The sequence below is a fragment of the Nipponia nippon genome, unplaced genomic scaffold (genome assembly GCF_047370975.1).
Source record: "Nipponia nippon isolate SJK-2023a ecotype South Korea unplaced genomic scaffold, ASM4737097v1 scaffold_4, whole genome shotgun sequence".
Classification (NCBI taxonomy): domain Eukaryota; kingdom Metazoa; phylum Chordata; class Aves; order Pelecaniformes; family Threskiornithidae; genus Nipponia; species Nipponia nippon.
Window position 1 is genome coordinate 30837752 of NW_028262358.1, and position 15602 is coordinate 30853353.

The 15602-nt window shown below is 41.6% G+C and overlaps 1 protein-coding gene across 3 annotated transcripts in view; it reads left to right on the forward strand.

Annotated features, from left to right (window-relative positions):
- TTC7A (tetratricopeptide repeat domain 7A) overlaps positions 1-15602 on the forward strand; it is a 178378-nt gene that overhangs the window by 81685 nt on the left and 81091 nt on the right. For all 3 annotated transcript variants that reach the window (XM_087774610.1, XM_087774611.1, XM_087774612.1), the window contains one exon: positions 4811-4971. In XM_087774610.1, the coding sequence (XP_087630736.1) occupies positions 4811-4971 (161 nt within the window). The remainder of the gene's footprint in view (positions 1-4810; positions 4972-15602) is intronic.

Sequence of the window (15602 nt, forward strand, 5' to 3'; positions counted from 1 at the left end):
GGCAAGGTAAATAAATGAGGTAACCTTACCCAACACTGAAAAATCTAGATATCAGCTTGCATAGATAAGAGTGTGTTTTCATGGAACAAAGCAAGAGAGGCAGCTGACCGGTAGAGTGCCAAGCAAAGTTGGAGCAATTCATCTTCCTTAGAAGACTCTGTAAAATATTTCCAATAGCACTTGTCTCTGTCAGCGCTGGGCAAGGGAGAGGGGAAGTGGCAAAGCATAAGATTCTCTCTGACACGTGATGAGGACCTGACAAGAAGAGGAATGGTTATAAAAGGTTTTCGCAGAGCTGGCAGTTGAAAACCACCAGCAACCAAAATGAAAGATGATGATAATATGCTTCGTGCTTTTGTTTGTGTGTGTGGCTCTGTGTCTTAAAGACCACCGGAGTCACTGGGAGGACTCCGGTGACTCCTGGAGGGTCTAGGTCAGCCCCACAGTCTTTTAGGGGGGATTTTTCAGCAAAATACAGAGTAGAATACCCTCTTCTATAAGGAGGGTCTCAGTCTGGTTTTTTCCCAAAGCTGAAGCGCCACCAGGCCAGGGTCAGTATTTGCTGTGGTGGTGATCTCCACCTGCAGCGCCTGGCTGGCAGCCGGCCGAGCCTATCGACAAATGAGACTTGTAACTCCCAACCCCCAGCAGCTGGTTCGGCTGCTTCTCCTGTTTCTGTGGTAACAGCATTTGGATCAGCAAAAACAAGGTAGAATGAACATCTTAAAGCTCACTGATTTTAATGCCTTGCCTTGTTTTTTATCAGGCCGGTTTCTATGGAAATGACTCCAGAGAGTCAGCACTCCTGTTAATTTTAAGTGCTGGTTCCCTTCTCATTTTGGGTTGGGTGTTGTTTTTGACCTTGAATGCCATGTAAATCAGTATCGGATACATAAAAAACAACATATGGGGGTTTTGTTCCATTTTAATACTTGATTTGATTTGACCTTTCTTTGCTTGAAAGTAGGAAGGGAAAGACAGCCAGGGGTCAGCAGCTGAGAATTAGAGGTGTCACTTATCGATTTCATCTGTGGGCTGCCAGCAGACCTGAAGTTTCAAGTGGCAATATCCAAAAAACACCTACTGCCTTCCAGAGTGTCTGTATGTAAAAATAAGGCAAACATCGGTTAAGACACCAGAGAAAATATTTCAGCTGTTTTCTCTACAGTTTTTATTCTGGTTTCAAGAAGGTGAGACTGCTGTCTTGTCTTTGCCCCAGGAGGGGAGCTCCGTGTTAGTAGGGTATCGAGAGGTGCTTCTTTTGGCGAGTGCTGGATGTGGGTAGTTCTGCTCTGTGTTTCTCCCAGACCAGCTAGTGCCTCCTCTGCTGAACAGCAGCATGCTGCTTTTCTGTCTAGGCCCTGGCCTAGATTTTTCTGGTGATCAAAACCAGCTTGTAGTAAGAATTAAGTAATAACTTAACTCACAGATATGTCTGCGTCTCCTTTCCTGAAGTTCTGGTGGACTGTAGCAAGTCTGTTTTCAATGGAAGCTCTTGCCAGTCAATAAAGCTTTCTCCTTTCTATAATCCCCGTGCTATAAAAAGAGATGGAGAGGATAGTTTTAATGGTAAATTAACTATAACTCACAACTGATGTGAAATTGTAAGGCCTGAAAACTCCTCTTATGAGATCCTGTTTCGTTTACCATTCTAAATATGCAAGTACATTCTACTGTTGGGAATTATTTTTAACACTCGTACTCTTTTCCTTTTTATACCTATAATTGTAACATCTCAGCATGATTTTTAAGGAAGCATGTAGCATTAGTGAAGTAAAATCTATTGCATAAGAGTCAGTCTAAACAATCCATATTGTGGCATTATTTTGGTAGTGCTGCAAGATGCTATTTCTGGCTTACTGCAGTATCTTTGCTTCCTAATCAGTGTGATCTGAATATACCTGTGTGCCGTGCAGAACACGTGTGGTATATTTATTAACAGAAAGATGAATCAGGGAAGGGTAGCATCTTCTAATTGCAGGCCCCAGTCAGGCTTGCAGTCCAGCTGAAATAAGATAACTTTAAAGCGCAGCACTTGCAGGGAATTTAAACTGGCAGTCTACCTCTGATACGGCCCTGATGTTTCAGGGTGCCATCTGGGCTGCCAGCTTCCATCTTTCTCATATTACATAGTTACTTAAATAAATAAGCTGTGGCATCTGTCAATAGATTGATGATCTCTGCTTTTCAACAGAAGTTTGTGTTGACTGCTGCCAAATATCTTGCTCTTATTGTTCTAGAGATTTAGTTTGTATTTTGTTGCACCTGGTCTGTTGCAGGTTATTGTTCTGTATAATGCTTCCCATAAAGGAATAGAGTCTCTTCATATTATTAAAGGGTATTTTTTCTTATCTGTGTGTTGTCCACTGTTTCTAATTACGCAGCAGTACCGTGTAGGCTACTAATGGTGTTACAGCACTAAGGAATCTTTTTGGGCTCAAGTTAAACAATCAGGTGTCAGGGAAGCATGATTAACTTCAGAAACAGCCATTGTCTGTGACTCTGATGCTGCTAGAGGGAAGCACTGAAATGAGATGTAACCATTGCAAGCCGTGCTACAGAACAGGGGAAAATTATTTTAGATTACGGCTATTTCAACAGCATGTGACTGCCTGTTCAGCAGGCACAGGTTTGCAGGAGCGACCATAACTGACTTTTGTGCTGCTTTATTTTGTGTATGTTGCAACAGAGTCAGAGAGCTGCTCTGATAGCTGGCCTCTGTTAGGGGTATGAACTTGCAGTTGTGTGATCGTCAGACATTTGCACGTATGAAGCAAAGTCGCAGTGACTTAGTTTGCACGTTCATGTGCAAGTAAGGTCAAGGATCCTTACAGTTTCGAAGTCCATCAGTAAAGACACTAGTTGCGAGTATTATTCTTTGTCTGATTGGTACTAGTAAATTAGGATCATCTTCCCAAGACTTTGAATAGAATTATAGAATAGTTTGGAGAGGACCTCTGGAGATCACGCAGTTCAATCCCTGCTTCCAGGGTCAGCTGGAACAGATTGCTGAAAGCCCCCTCCAGTTTGGTTTACAGATTTTCTTTTTCTTCTTATGAACTTATTTTTCCCCAAACTTATTTTTCCCCAAACTTAGAATTTCTTTATGACTGCTTGTGCTGGTCTGAGACAGAGGAATAGAAAAAATCAGAGGTGTCTTTAGTCCGGAGTGCTAGAAGAGTCTTGATAGCAGCTTTGTTTTAGCAAGTCAAAATTATATACCTCTGGTATACATACTGGAATTTGAACTTCATGGATAGGCAGATCTGGGCCCACCACAGTCTCGTGCCTGTTGTCCCAGTTCCAAGTTGTCTTGTCATTGCTAGTGTTTTTACATTGTAAGAAAATATGTCCTAGTAAGCTGCTGAGGGAACATTGGTGATTTAAGCCAATGTGTTTACCTTTGCAGTAAGCTATAATAACACATGTGGTTAAAGTAGCTCCACTGACAAGCAGTAATTCATTAAAGCTGAGCACTCGGTCATATATCCCAACCTGAATCTAAGCCAGGACGTTCAGCAGTTTTGAAGCTGTGGGCCAGATGCCAGTTTGGGGTTATGTCTGTGGAGCAGTTGCACTGATCTCCAGACTTGCATGAAGTCACCAGTAGTAGAGTAGTTAAGTACTTTGGCTTGCATATGCACAGCAAGAGTGAAATGTCACTTGGACATTAGGATGAAGTTCTCCCATAAACAGAATATGTACCACGGTCCCGGAAGTATACCTGGGATGTAGATAATCGGCAACCTCTGTTGTAACTGCAGGCAGTGTAATTGTTGCTTTCCTTAGTTATGTGCTACCTGTTTTCTGGAGTGATCTGTGGAGGCAGTGGGAATTTGACACTGATGGTATGCCAAGGCAGGAGAGCTTTGCTAGGTGGGGAGTTCTCATAGTAGGAAAGGAGGAGCTACGTTCTCCATCCCTTAAGGGAAGGAGAGGGAAGGTATATATGAGGAAAAGGAATTCATACATTTTTCTGTTTTGTCTTCTGCAGGCTTCCAGGGCCAAACACAGATCTGGAATAATTTAAGTAATGGTCATTTCAGACACTAGAGAATGTTAAAGAAAATCCTCCATATAAAACTCGTTGGTAGCCAAAGGAAAGAAAATCTACTAAGAAGTTCCCTTTTGAACAGGTAGCCTAAAATAGGGTATTGGATCACAAGGAGCATGTGATATACTTGCACTCTATTGTAGACGTTAAGTTTTCTGCCAAGTGAGGTTTTATTCTAGTGACATGCTACTGCTGTGAGTGTCAGGACTGTTCTTTACATCACTGCTTGCAAAGATATTTCTTCTTCTGACAGCATATTGAATCTTGACTCTCCTATCCTTGAACATTCAAACTTAATTTTTATGTTCTTGATCCAAATTATGCAAGGCCTTGTACAGCCATCACAAGAGACAAAATGCATCAGAGATGTGTAATGCTGTCCCCCAGGTGAAGAGCCAGCCACCCATCCTAGACAATGGAGTTGAGAATTGGGTCTCTGTAGTGGATCTGTTTACAGCACAGAAGCACCATGCCAAAGTAAGAGGGGGCTGATTGGATCAGGTCTGCCGCTCCTGTTCATAAGCAGTGATTTAGTAATGCTGCAGACTCTTTTCTCTAGAACGTGTGGTTTTTTTCCAAGCAGTGCAGTCTGTTAATTTTGCCAAACTATTCACATAGTAGAAGTCTTTCTTATAGGTGCCTAAGTAGGATTTCTTCAGAATTTCTAATGACTGAATTTGTTCTTACCTTTGGGATATAATGTAGGACTGAAGGAGGAATGTGCTCTCTTTTTGTTTCTACCCCATCTCCTCCCAGATTTCTGATGCAATAGAACATCTTCAAGAAGCCTTGCAACTGTGCAAAGATGACATGAATTCACTTCACCTACTGGCCCTCCTCTTTTCAGCTCAGAAGCACTATCAGCATGCACTGGATGTTATCAACATGGCTGTTGTTGAATACCCGGAAAGCTTTAGGTAAGAGTTCTTGCATGATGCGGTACATCCAGTTGGGAATGATCTGCTTATTAGCTCCGTTGTTCTCAGTTATACACAAGGAGCCTGTTAAATCAGGTGTGCTTGCTGGTGTGTCACTCTCCTCCCGGGTGTACTGTGAAGCTAAAACATGTCAGGCTCAGGGTATTCTTTTGATTTTTTGTCTTCATGGTCTTTCTATTTTTAAAACTTGTGCTTGTTTGCTTTTCCAGTATTTGTCTTTCTGCATTGTGCTGGTGGTGTCTTCTCCCATACACCTCCCTGTACTTTTTCATATGTCACTTTACAGGTGGAGAAAGGAGTGTGAGACAACTATGATGATGTCTGTCTGTATCACAAATAATTTTATATTTGGTAAACTTCCCGGTTACAGACAAACAAATTCTTCACATATTGACCATTCTTTTGATGCTCATGCAGCACAATTTGCTGCAATAGCACAGCAAGGGAAAAAGATCAGTTGAAAATTACAAGCTGTAATAATGTACAGCTGAAAGGATGGTTTGGCTGCCTAAGAGCAGGTTTGAACCAGCACAGACTTCTTGGAGCCAGAGGTTTCCACTGTCCTCTGTCTGACTCAGCCCTTCATCCATCCGAGGGAGATAAATTGAATTCCTTGCAATTTACTGTCATGACCTTTCAAAACAATGAATTTGTCTGTTCTGTGCAAAAATTAAAGCTACTGTAATACTTTCTGGTGATTGCGTACTAAGTAAGTTTCTCAGCCAAACTGCAGAAAATCCTGTTGCGTTGCTGGAAGACCAACTTCCATTCAGAATTGCCTGTATTTAACTGATGTTTTAAAGCCATGCAGTGGTGTCTTTAGACAGCCTGATTTCTCAGTGGAGAGAGGGAGTGGCCTCCACAGGTGCGGAGGTGTCCAGCAGCTGAGTGGGACGTTGTCTAGACCAGAGCGAAGGAAGGTCACAAGTGAGATTGAGGCTATCTAAATGTGAGGTTGAATGCTTTAGGATCTTTCAGAACTATTGTGCTATATCAGCATATAATGCTTCTCATTGTAGGCTGCATGTTGCCATTTAAAATATCTCTGCTGCCTGTCTTTTTGAGATTACTTACTCTGTGTATGTGAGGAGCTAAGGCTGTCGGTGCGTATCTTTGAGAATGAAGTGAAAATTAGTAATGGAAAAGCTCTTAAAATGATGCCAGCATCTCTTCAGAGTGTGAACATGGGTATGATTGAAACAAGAAATACTCCAGTGGCTGCTAAATTGTGTTTTGCGATTTGAAAGTAATAAGCATAGTAAAACCCCCTCATGTTGTACAGCCAAAGGTCACATTATACAGTCAAAGGTCAGATGTTCATTGAGGACTACAAACACTCAAAGGTAGATAAGAGAGACGTGGAAGAGGAAGAAGAAACTGGTTGTTTATGTGAGGAACAGAATATTTGCCATGTCAGATCAACCAACTGGTCCATGAAGTCCTGGATCTTTCCTCCAGCACTTACTGATAATTTATGTTTCAGGGGAGGACAAAACAAAGAAGGAAAGTATCTTGGAGGGCTGCTGGGTGGTTTCCTTTATGCTGTCTGGTGATCTGATTTCCCCAAAGCAGGAAAGAATATTATCTGCTATGCTCTTATCGGTGCCAGTCTTCATTGGTGTGGAAAGACCTTGCAAGGAGTAGCAGAATAAGTTGTTTCTGGTAGAAACAGTTCATATTGGTAGTGAAAGCCACAAGTTCATGCTTACTTCTAGACACATACTTGCTAGAGTGTGTGCTCTTGGGAGATCCCCCATTTTGCTCCCTGCGTGCACGGTGGTACATAACACAGTTGGCAGTGAGACTCATTCAGTGGTACAGAGGGATGCAGGAGTAGGAGCTGGCTGCTTGCATCTGCTGCCATGTCTAGCCTGTCTCAGTGTGGGTCTTTCTCTAAACCAGCCAGCAAATAACTGATGAGTGAGGGAATGGAGAAAGAGTATCAGAGTTGCAAGACAGGAAAAAAAAAATTAAAAAAAGCATATCTGAAGAAAAAAGAAGAACAGGAATCCAATGAGGGGGAAAGCAAGAAGAGTAACAGAATACACCTATAGTTTGTACCAAATCTGAGACTGTTCCAGGCTTTCTAGAGGTCTAAAGTACAGTTTATGCTAGGAGGGCTTTACTGCTTTGTAAAACCTCTTTGAAGGGAGAAAGACCTGATGCTATTGTGTATCTCCAGTTGTTCTTGCCTTACAGAAAAATTGTAGTAAATTTTACTACTGCATGGAATGACTACAGGATACTTCATGTAAATAGTATAGGCAAGTTCAACTGTGTGATTTTAAAGCTGTATTTAAAAGCGGTTGATTATTTTTCCCAATTCACATTGATATGAACCAGGCAACTGTGTAATGTGGTGCCTGGGGGCTCCCTTCCTAATGACAACTCTTTTTGGAAGCGTATTTTGATGGGATGTATCAAGAAAAGATGAAAGCTGCATTAAGGGACCTTAGGGCTCTGTAGATGGCAAAAAATGTAAGCATTACCTGGATGTACATCCTAAACAAAAGAAAGAATAATACATAAAAATCTAAGGTCTTAGCTGGACCAAACTACAGACATCTCATACTGTTTTATTTGTCTCTGACTGTATGTAATTAAGATGAGTTTGTTCCTGCTTTTTTATTTTCATATAAAGTTCTTTCATTATGTATTTTAAAGAAGGAATCATTCAGGATGTCACATACTGGGTTAGTGGTTGAAGCAATTGGAAAAAATATACTGCATTGCTCAGCTAACATACAACATCCTTTGGCATGAGCCCCATAATAGTGACCCAAATGTGTCTAGAAGTGCCCCTTGTTGGAGTGTTTAAGCCTAAACATGTACTTCACATTTCAGTGGTTGGTATGGTGCATAGGGAGGAGGGATACAAAAGCTAGACACTGAATATAGTGAGAGATGAACTGCAATGTTTTGGATTGAGCTGTTGGAGAAGAATATTGAAGAACAGCTGAATATCCAAACCCACAAATTGTTCAGAAAAATGAACTTGGGAAGATCACTTCTGCTTGAAAGGTGGCATGTAGTAACAAATGCATTACGTTACAGTCAGTGAATGACTGAATTTGAGCACTTGGATGTACTGTCAAGCAATGACAGAGGAAGACTGGATAGAGGAAGAATGAGAGCTAGCGATGTTGGACGTATTGCAAGATGGAGTGAACCAGAACAAATACACTGCCTTGCCATGAGTACAAGAGAAAGAAATAATAGCAACCTTTACATGGGAGGTATCACCTGAAAAATTGCTGACCCTGTGGAGGCAGGCTGCCCAGGATAAAACTTTGTGTTTTTACATCCTGTCAATGTTGGCATGCTTTTAAAAGAAGTTAATCGATGCAGTACCAACAGTTGCTTTTGGTATATATTTCAAAGCACTGCCTCCAGCACATTTGGGAGAGAAGACTCCTGATAGCATCAGGTATCTCCCCTCCAGGTCAGTGATGTTGATCATAAGCCTTTCTTAAGATGGATTCCTTCAATTTTTTTCCAACTCAAAGGCCAGCCTTTTGGGCAGTGTTCTACCTGGGGCCAGCTGTGATTACCTCTCCCTGGCTTGTCTTAGGGATAGATCTTTTACCTGGAAGAAATAATATTAGCAAGCACCCCTCTTGCCCCCCAGGTAATCCTCTTAAAATAATGCATTGTTTATTTAGAAAGAAAGTATTTCCCTTTTTAAAGCCTGTATTCACACCTCACAAACTGTTCCATGCAGAAGTCCCGTAGGTCTGGCAGCCTGCAGAACCCACCACAGAGCGCGGCTGACACAGTCCTTTATCTTCAGCTGGTAATATTTCCTCCTTCCTGTTTTGCTCGTATAAAATTGACTTTGTCCTCCCGACTCGCCCACTCTTCCAGAGACTGTTTTGCTCTCTGGTCATCTTTTAGCTCTAATTGGTTAGCTCCCAGCACTGGAAAAAAATTAAGGTCTGCACCTAGCCTGAGGTTGGAAATAGGATATCAATTTTATGGATACTCTATTGCTTTATAATTGCTCCCAGACTGCTTATCAAAACCTACTCTGTTGTTTGCCAGCTTGTTTTTTGTCTCCTGGACAGCCCCCCATTAAGTTAGAACAATACATTTTTCTGGCATAACATATAACAACTTCTAATTGCTGCCCAGTGTGATGGTGAAAGTTTTGTTAAATGATCACATCTTTATATCTGTAGCAGTTCTGCGTCTGGCACAGGAGTCTTAACTCTTTTAAATTAATAGCTGCTAATATTCCTTCTCTTCCTAAACTATAAGTCACTATTCTGTTGCTTTCAGAGTCTCAAAACTAGTTTTAAAGAGAAATAACAGAGAACTTTTGGGAAGCGCTGCTATTCTACACATAAAGACTCAAAGCAGCAGGTGGGTTGGTGTTTCAGAGCAATGTAGCTGTCAAATGTAGATGCTTTTGTTCTGCCCAGATATTTGCTATCACAAAAGTAATTACTGTAAATGTAGTGCGAAAAAGCTCAGAAGGCCAAGAAGTATTAAATGTGTATCTTGGAGACTGTCAATAAAAAAGGAAGTAAATTTCGCATGTGAAGTTGTGTGTGTCGTCTTGGTGGTGTTTTAGCAGAAAGGGTTTTTTTGCTACAGCTAGCTCTCAAAATACAAAGTCCTCTTCTAGATTAGAAGTGGTTTACTGACAGCAAATGTCCTTGACTTCATCCCTAATTTCATTAAGGACCTGTGAAGTAATCGTCTGGCAAGAGTTATTTGTCATTGTCTCGCGCAGACTTACTGTAGGGAGAGCTATTCTGTGGTATATAAGCAATGTCATTTACCAGGTGTTTCCACTCACTACAAAAAAAACCAAAAAAACAACAATGTAAAACTGGGATCTCAAAAATGCATGATTAAACTGGCATTTCCAGTTTGAATTCTTTTTCCATTACTTGTCAGGCTGTTTCTTGTATGTTGAAAATAAACAACTCATGCCTTCTTTGAGCAATATCTTTATGGGCACTAGTGGAGTACTACAGTATTGTTGACAGCCATAAAGTAGAACTGTCTGTTTGCCTATAATCTTCATAGGGAATAAGGAGTCAGTCATCTCTCAGTCAATGGTTTTGCAAACCTTTGTGTTATGCCTAGTCTATACTACAATTTTTGTGTCAAGATAGTTGTACCTCCCACCCCTCCCACCTCACCTCCAGGTAATACAATTGTGTATGCTGTAAAATGGTTTTACCACTTTTCTCATGAAAGTGGTGGTGACCTCACTTAGCTTTAGAAATATGGCTTTAGAGAATCAGATCAGCCTGTCTATATGATTCCAGTTCATCATTAGGCAAGAGGCAAGGAAGCCTGGTACATCTTCTCAGTGGACGTGATGATAAAACAGCTTGTTAAAATTCTCAAAATATTGTTTTGTTTGCTGAATTTCTCAAGGGTGCAAGGTCTGAGGATCTAAAGCAGGGATAAATTAATATTTTGGCTGTAGCATTTGATCATGCTAGACAACTTCTATAAATAAGATATTCAAAACTCTTAAGGGTGGAGCTTTTGTAAGTTGACTTCTTGTAGTGGTATGTTCACACCCTGGCTGGTGAGAGTGACCCACAAATGTTTTTATCTTTGTATTGATGCCCCAGACAATAATACAAAGTCATAAAAAATGGAAGTATGTACTTGGGAGATATGACAGTACTGTGCTACAAGAATACAAGACTTACATTAGGCTTCTGTGATTCACTTAAACAAAAGACATGTATTATGTAGAGTTAGAAGGGTTGAGCTGGGTTTTTTCTATAGGAACCATTAATGTTTGCCTTTGTTGGCATGTTATGATCCCTTGTTGTTTTTGTAAAATTAACCTAAAAAAACCTTGGTGATGTATTGCAATAATCAGAACTATACTCTGCGGAATCGGTAATGATATTGAGTATTTGTATGCCAATATATGAAGGGAAAGCTTTAAGCTAGTCGCCTGACTCTTATTAATGATAACACAGATAGTTAAAGCTAAAAGAATTTTAGAAATAGAAATGTAAGGGGTTTTTTCTGGTTTCATTTTATTTTCATATTTTTACCTTTTTTTTTTTTTTCTTTTTTTTGCCCTGGATGATGAGGAAACAGAATGAGTTCTTGAGTTACGGTATCGAAGATTGGATTTCCATTTTGGCAGGTTCAAACAGATATATGCACCCCTTTCTAAGGATCACAGTCTGATCCGAGACAAAAAATCAGCAGATGAGCGTGATAGCCTTCTATCCACCATCTTAATGCAGCAGGAAGAAATATCCCCCTAGCTGGCTCATGTCTGTTTGTGCCAGGAACGGATTTGTGTTAGCGTACTTATCCATTCATCTTAAAATGATGTGGATGGTTTCAGTGGTACCTGGGGAGAATTTCATTCCCTCATAGCACAGGGTTCATAAAAGGAGTTAAACAGAGCTTAGAGAGGAGACCTACTGCAGACTTATTTTTTTCATATGGTATGAAAAGAAGGCACAGCCATGCGGTTTTCCAACCTTAGCGGCAATGGTTTGAGTCTTTTCTGTGGATGAAAAATCATTTTTATTTCATAATAACTTCTTTTTTTCTACCACTTGAGTAAATGGCTACTGCCTCCATTCATTTAAGACCTTTATAGTGAACAGCAGTGCTTCTAGATGCTGGTTTTGGCATTGGAGAGGTAACACAAGTTCTTCAAATGCATAGGCTTCACTTCAGAAATTCAGGAATAAATTCCAAAATGCAGGAATAGCATGGCTGATTTGAGATGAGATAGTTACCACCCACAGGTTCTGTACTTCAGAGCAATTCATTTGTGTAAAAGCGGGAAGTTCCATAAGGGAATGTCAGTAACTCTGTGTTTGAGACTTCAAGCTCAGATTTTTGCAGGCTTTCCCATAGATTCCTGCTGTGTGCTTTTTGGGGCTGCTAGCTTGTTTTTGACAGGACATTTAAGGCTTAGAGCCTACTGATAAGCCAGAGGAAAATGAAACCTGCAAACCACTTTGAGGTAGTAATAACTGGCTAAGTTACTTGTTGATCTTTAAAATTTGTGTTTCTTTCATGGGTCAGTCCTTAATAGAATAAACTCTGACTGTTCAGCGCAGCTGCTTTTTGAAACAGCAAAATGTCATATATTCCTCTACTTGCATTTATCATCTGCAATTAACTTGTCACCAGTAGTTTCTCACCTGGATGGAGAAATGGACCATTTTTGGTTCCTGCTGGCTCACTTCAGTGCATTGTATATATCTGCCGTATCAGTGAGTTAGTGCACCCAACACACACTTTTCTCCCTGCTAAGTGCCATTTTCTTTTGAACAGCTGCAGGGTGTTCTGCTTTATACTCAAAGGAAGTGTTTAGAAGCCCTGACTGTCTATGTTGAATGCCAGAATGTATTGAAAAAATAGCATGTGTGTAATACCTGGGCAGCAGAGTCAAGTTGCCAGCAGGAGCTCTGTGGGCTTGAGTGTAGCCATAGTTACGTGCATGTGAGGGTTATCCAATGTGAGAAGGGACTTGGTGATTGGGATCACTGTGTTTCTACCAGGCAGTTTTGTGAACTCCAAAGGTAGACCTGGGTCACAGAGATCAGGAGGACCTGAGGTGTGCTTGCTGCCTGGAAATAAAAAAGAAAACCAAAGGGGAAAGGTGGTGCCAGTGTGGGAAGCCCAGCTCTAAACTTTTCATTCCTGCTTTGAGGCTACACACGTATGCAGGGGGGCTGCATAGGGTGCCACCATTTATTAGCAGCTTCATACATCAGTTTGTGCTGAAAAACATGGTTAGAACCTTCTTGAAGGTTCCTTCAAGGCTCTCATTATATGGATAAAGGAGGAAACAAAATGCCCTGCTTGGCTGTTTTTCATCTTTGTATATCTAGTGAAGGTGAAGGCTGTGGAAAGTCTGCTGTCAAACATACAGATCTGATAATCTGAAATTGTTTCCTGAGGCTCTCGGAAGCTGATCACCAGAGGAGCAGAGGAAGATATGTTGGGGTTTTTTTCTTACGAGGCATTCTTGGATTTTCTGAAACCTTTAAAAAGCCTCAAATGCAAGGATGATCAAGAGTCTCATTTTTGGATTGGGAATTTATTTTTCAGAATGAAGAACATCAGCTTTATTAGCATTCACTGAGAATTACTGTTGATAATCATTTCTGGAAAACACAGGTCCTGAAATACAGAGAGGCATGGATGTTATGCTTAGCAAATTGTTTTTCAGTGCAGTAAATGACTTTCCAAGAAGCTTGCAGTGCAGTCAAGCCATGTTGTCTCTCAGATGAGTATCGTGCTCTGATCACTCAATAAAAGGGTTGGGTTTTTTTCATCTCCAGGCAAGTGCCTTCTACTCTAAGGTCCTAGGAGTATTTATTTATCTAATGAGAAGAGCACAAAATGTTTTGATTTTTATTATTTTCTTCTTCAAAAAGAAGAGGGAGGGGAAAGTATTCAGACTTTCTGAAGAACTCACCAGGGAACAGAAACAGAGTATGGTAATTTTTCAGCCACAAATGTGATTTTTATCTTCTGAAAACAGGGAAAGCCCGTGCCGTTCACTCTCTCAGAAACGCTGGTAAGAATTGTGTCTTAGATGGTAAGTCTACTTCTGTTGCCATTGTCATTAATGTCTGCAGAACCAAGTGTGTAAGCAGGCATAGTCGTACTATTTGATATTAGCCAGTATTCATGTTACTTAATATTTTAGTCTCTGTTAGTAAGGGAAAGAGAATGATGAATGGAGATGTTATAATTGAGAGAAAGAGACTGTAGCATACAAGTTCTGTGTTACCAACGTGTCTTTAAAAACATCCAGATGTATTCCTTAATATGCTAACATTTTTACAACACAAAACAGAAAATACGAATCATTTTACTCTTGTTTTATTCATCTTTACTTTGGCTTGAAGCTTTCTGTTACATATATAGTTCAGCAGTAAGTTTCTCATAAGACTGTATTTTAGGAGGAAGGGTGAACAAGAGCTAAATGGTCTAATCAAGTGTCACAGTCATTGGCAGAGTTCTTCCTACATACACCAACAGAAAATTCAACCCAGAACTACCTAAGTATGACATAGAATTGTGCTTCTCAGCACTGTGGCTGGAAATGAGAATTGCTGGAGATCTAGCAGGTTAGGAATTGAATGCAGTGACCTCTACTCTGTATGTCCCTATCAGCTGGAGAAGTGGTAGAAGGCTGATAACTAGCAGCTCAAATGAAGATCATACAAGTATGCAGTTGCACTGACATTCATATTGAAAAGACTCCTGGACGTATTCTTGTCCCTGGAATCTGGCCATTTTCGTCTACCGTCTGAGCATTTGCAATGATTTGAGATTATTCTGTAGTTTTTCTTGTATTTTCTCAGGACAAGGTCAATGTCTTTCCTGTGTTGATAGACTATGTAGCGCAGCGGGGCTCTGAACCCTGCTGAGAATATAGCATACCAGTGCAGTCCGTGTAATGAACAGGAGAGATGGCCAGTCGGTTCTTCCACAGGTGGGCAAGGGAACTGCAAGGAGTTGTGCTACTGAGTGAAGGAGGGAGCCATACCTCCCACCCTGTGAGTTCCAGCAGTCGTTTTGTCTGATTCTTTGAAAATTAGGCATTTGCTGCGTTGGGGAGAAAAGGAAGAAAAACCAAATTTTTTTTGCTGGCCTTAATAGATGTCAGTAATATTTAAGTTGGAAAAATAGCAAAGTAGGAATGACGTAGCTCAACGTGAAACAAAGGGATATGATACAGGTGTGAGGACATCTTTAGAGTCTTCTGCAGCCCTCCCAGACTACTGCAGCAGAATTGCTTGGAGAGGCCACCGTGATGCAGCGATGCAAAAGTGGCACTTGAGGAGAGGAACGTGTGGCGTCTGCCCACCCCCAGGTGCACGTGCCAGGGGCCGCGGCCCCACCAAATAACGATGCAGAACCGATAGACGCCGGCTGCTAGACCGTCCTCACCGGGAGTGACAAACAGCTGGTGTGTACAAGGGAGCACCAGTTGCAAAGGGTATGTCCACACTGCTGGAGCTGCTCCTCGCGGGGACGTGGCTGGGCCGGCTTCAACCCAGCTCTGTGGGCTGCTGCTGACAGAGTCTCCATAGGGACATGGATCTGTGTGAGTGAACTGCCCAGCTGTTGGCGCTCACACTCTTGAGCCTCGTGGGCCCCGTGGGTTGCCTCGACCTGCGCAGCCGCTCTTCAGCTAGGCATCGACTAGCCTGAATGTATCAAGGTAGAGCAACCGCCAGCGAGGTGATTAAAGCATTGGTGGTGGTAACTAGCACTAAGGAGCAGACAGAGACTCTGAGAGCAAAAGGGTCAGAGATTTTCCTGGCCTGCACAATTAGCATATGCTAATGTGCAGAGCAGTCCCCAAGGCTTAGATGTCCCATGTACTGGGGTAAAACAAAACAAAGCCACCAGTAATGTGCACCTCAGGAAGCCACTGGTAAGCGGCATGGGGCCAGTGTTCATTTGGGGTAGTTCACACCACTGCCAGTCAGCTGTGCTGATCTCACTTGTCTGGGATTTTTAATCTACCTGGGATTGCTTTAATCTGCGCTCTTCCTACACCTCCAGGGGGAACGGCTTCTGAGAGGGAGAGCGCAGAGACTTCCTCTGCCTTTCTGAGCCACCGCTATGGTGCTGTTCTA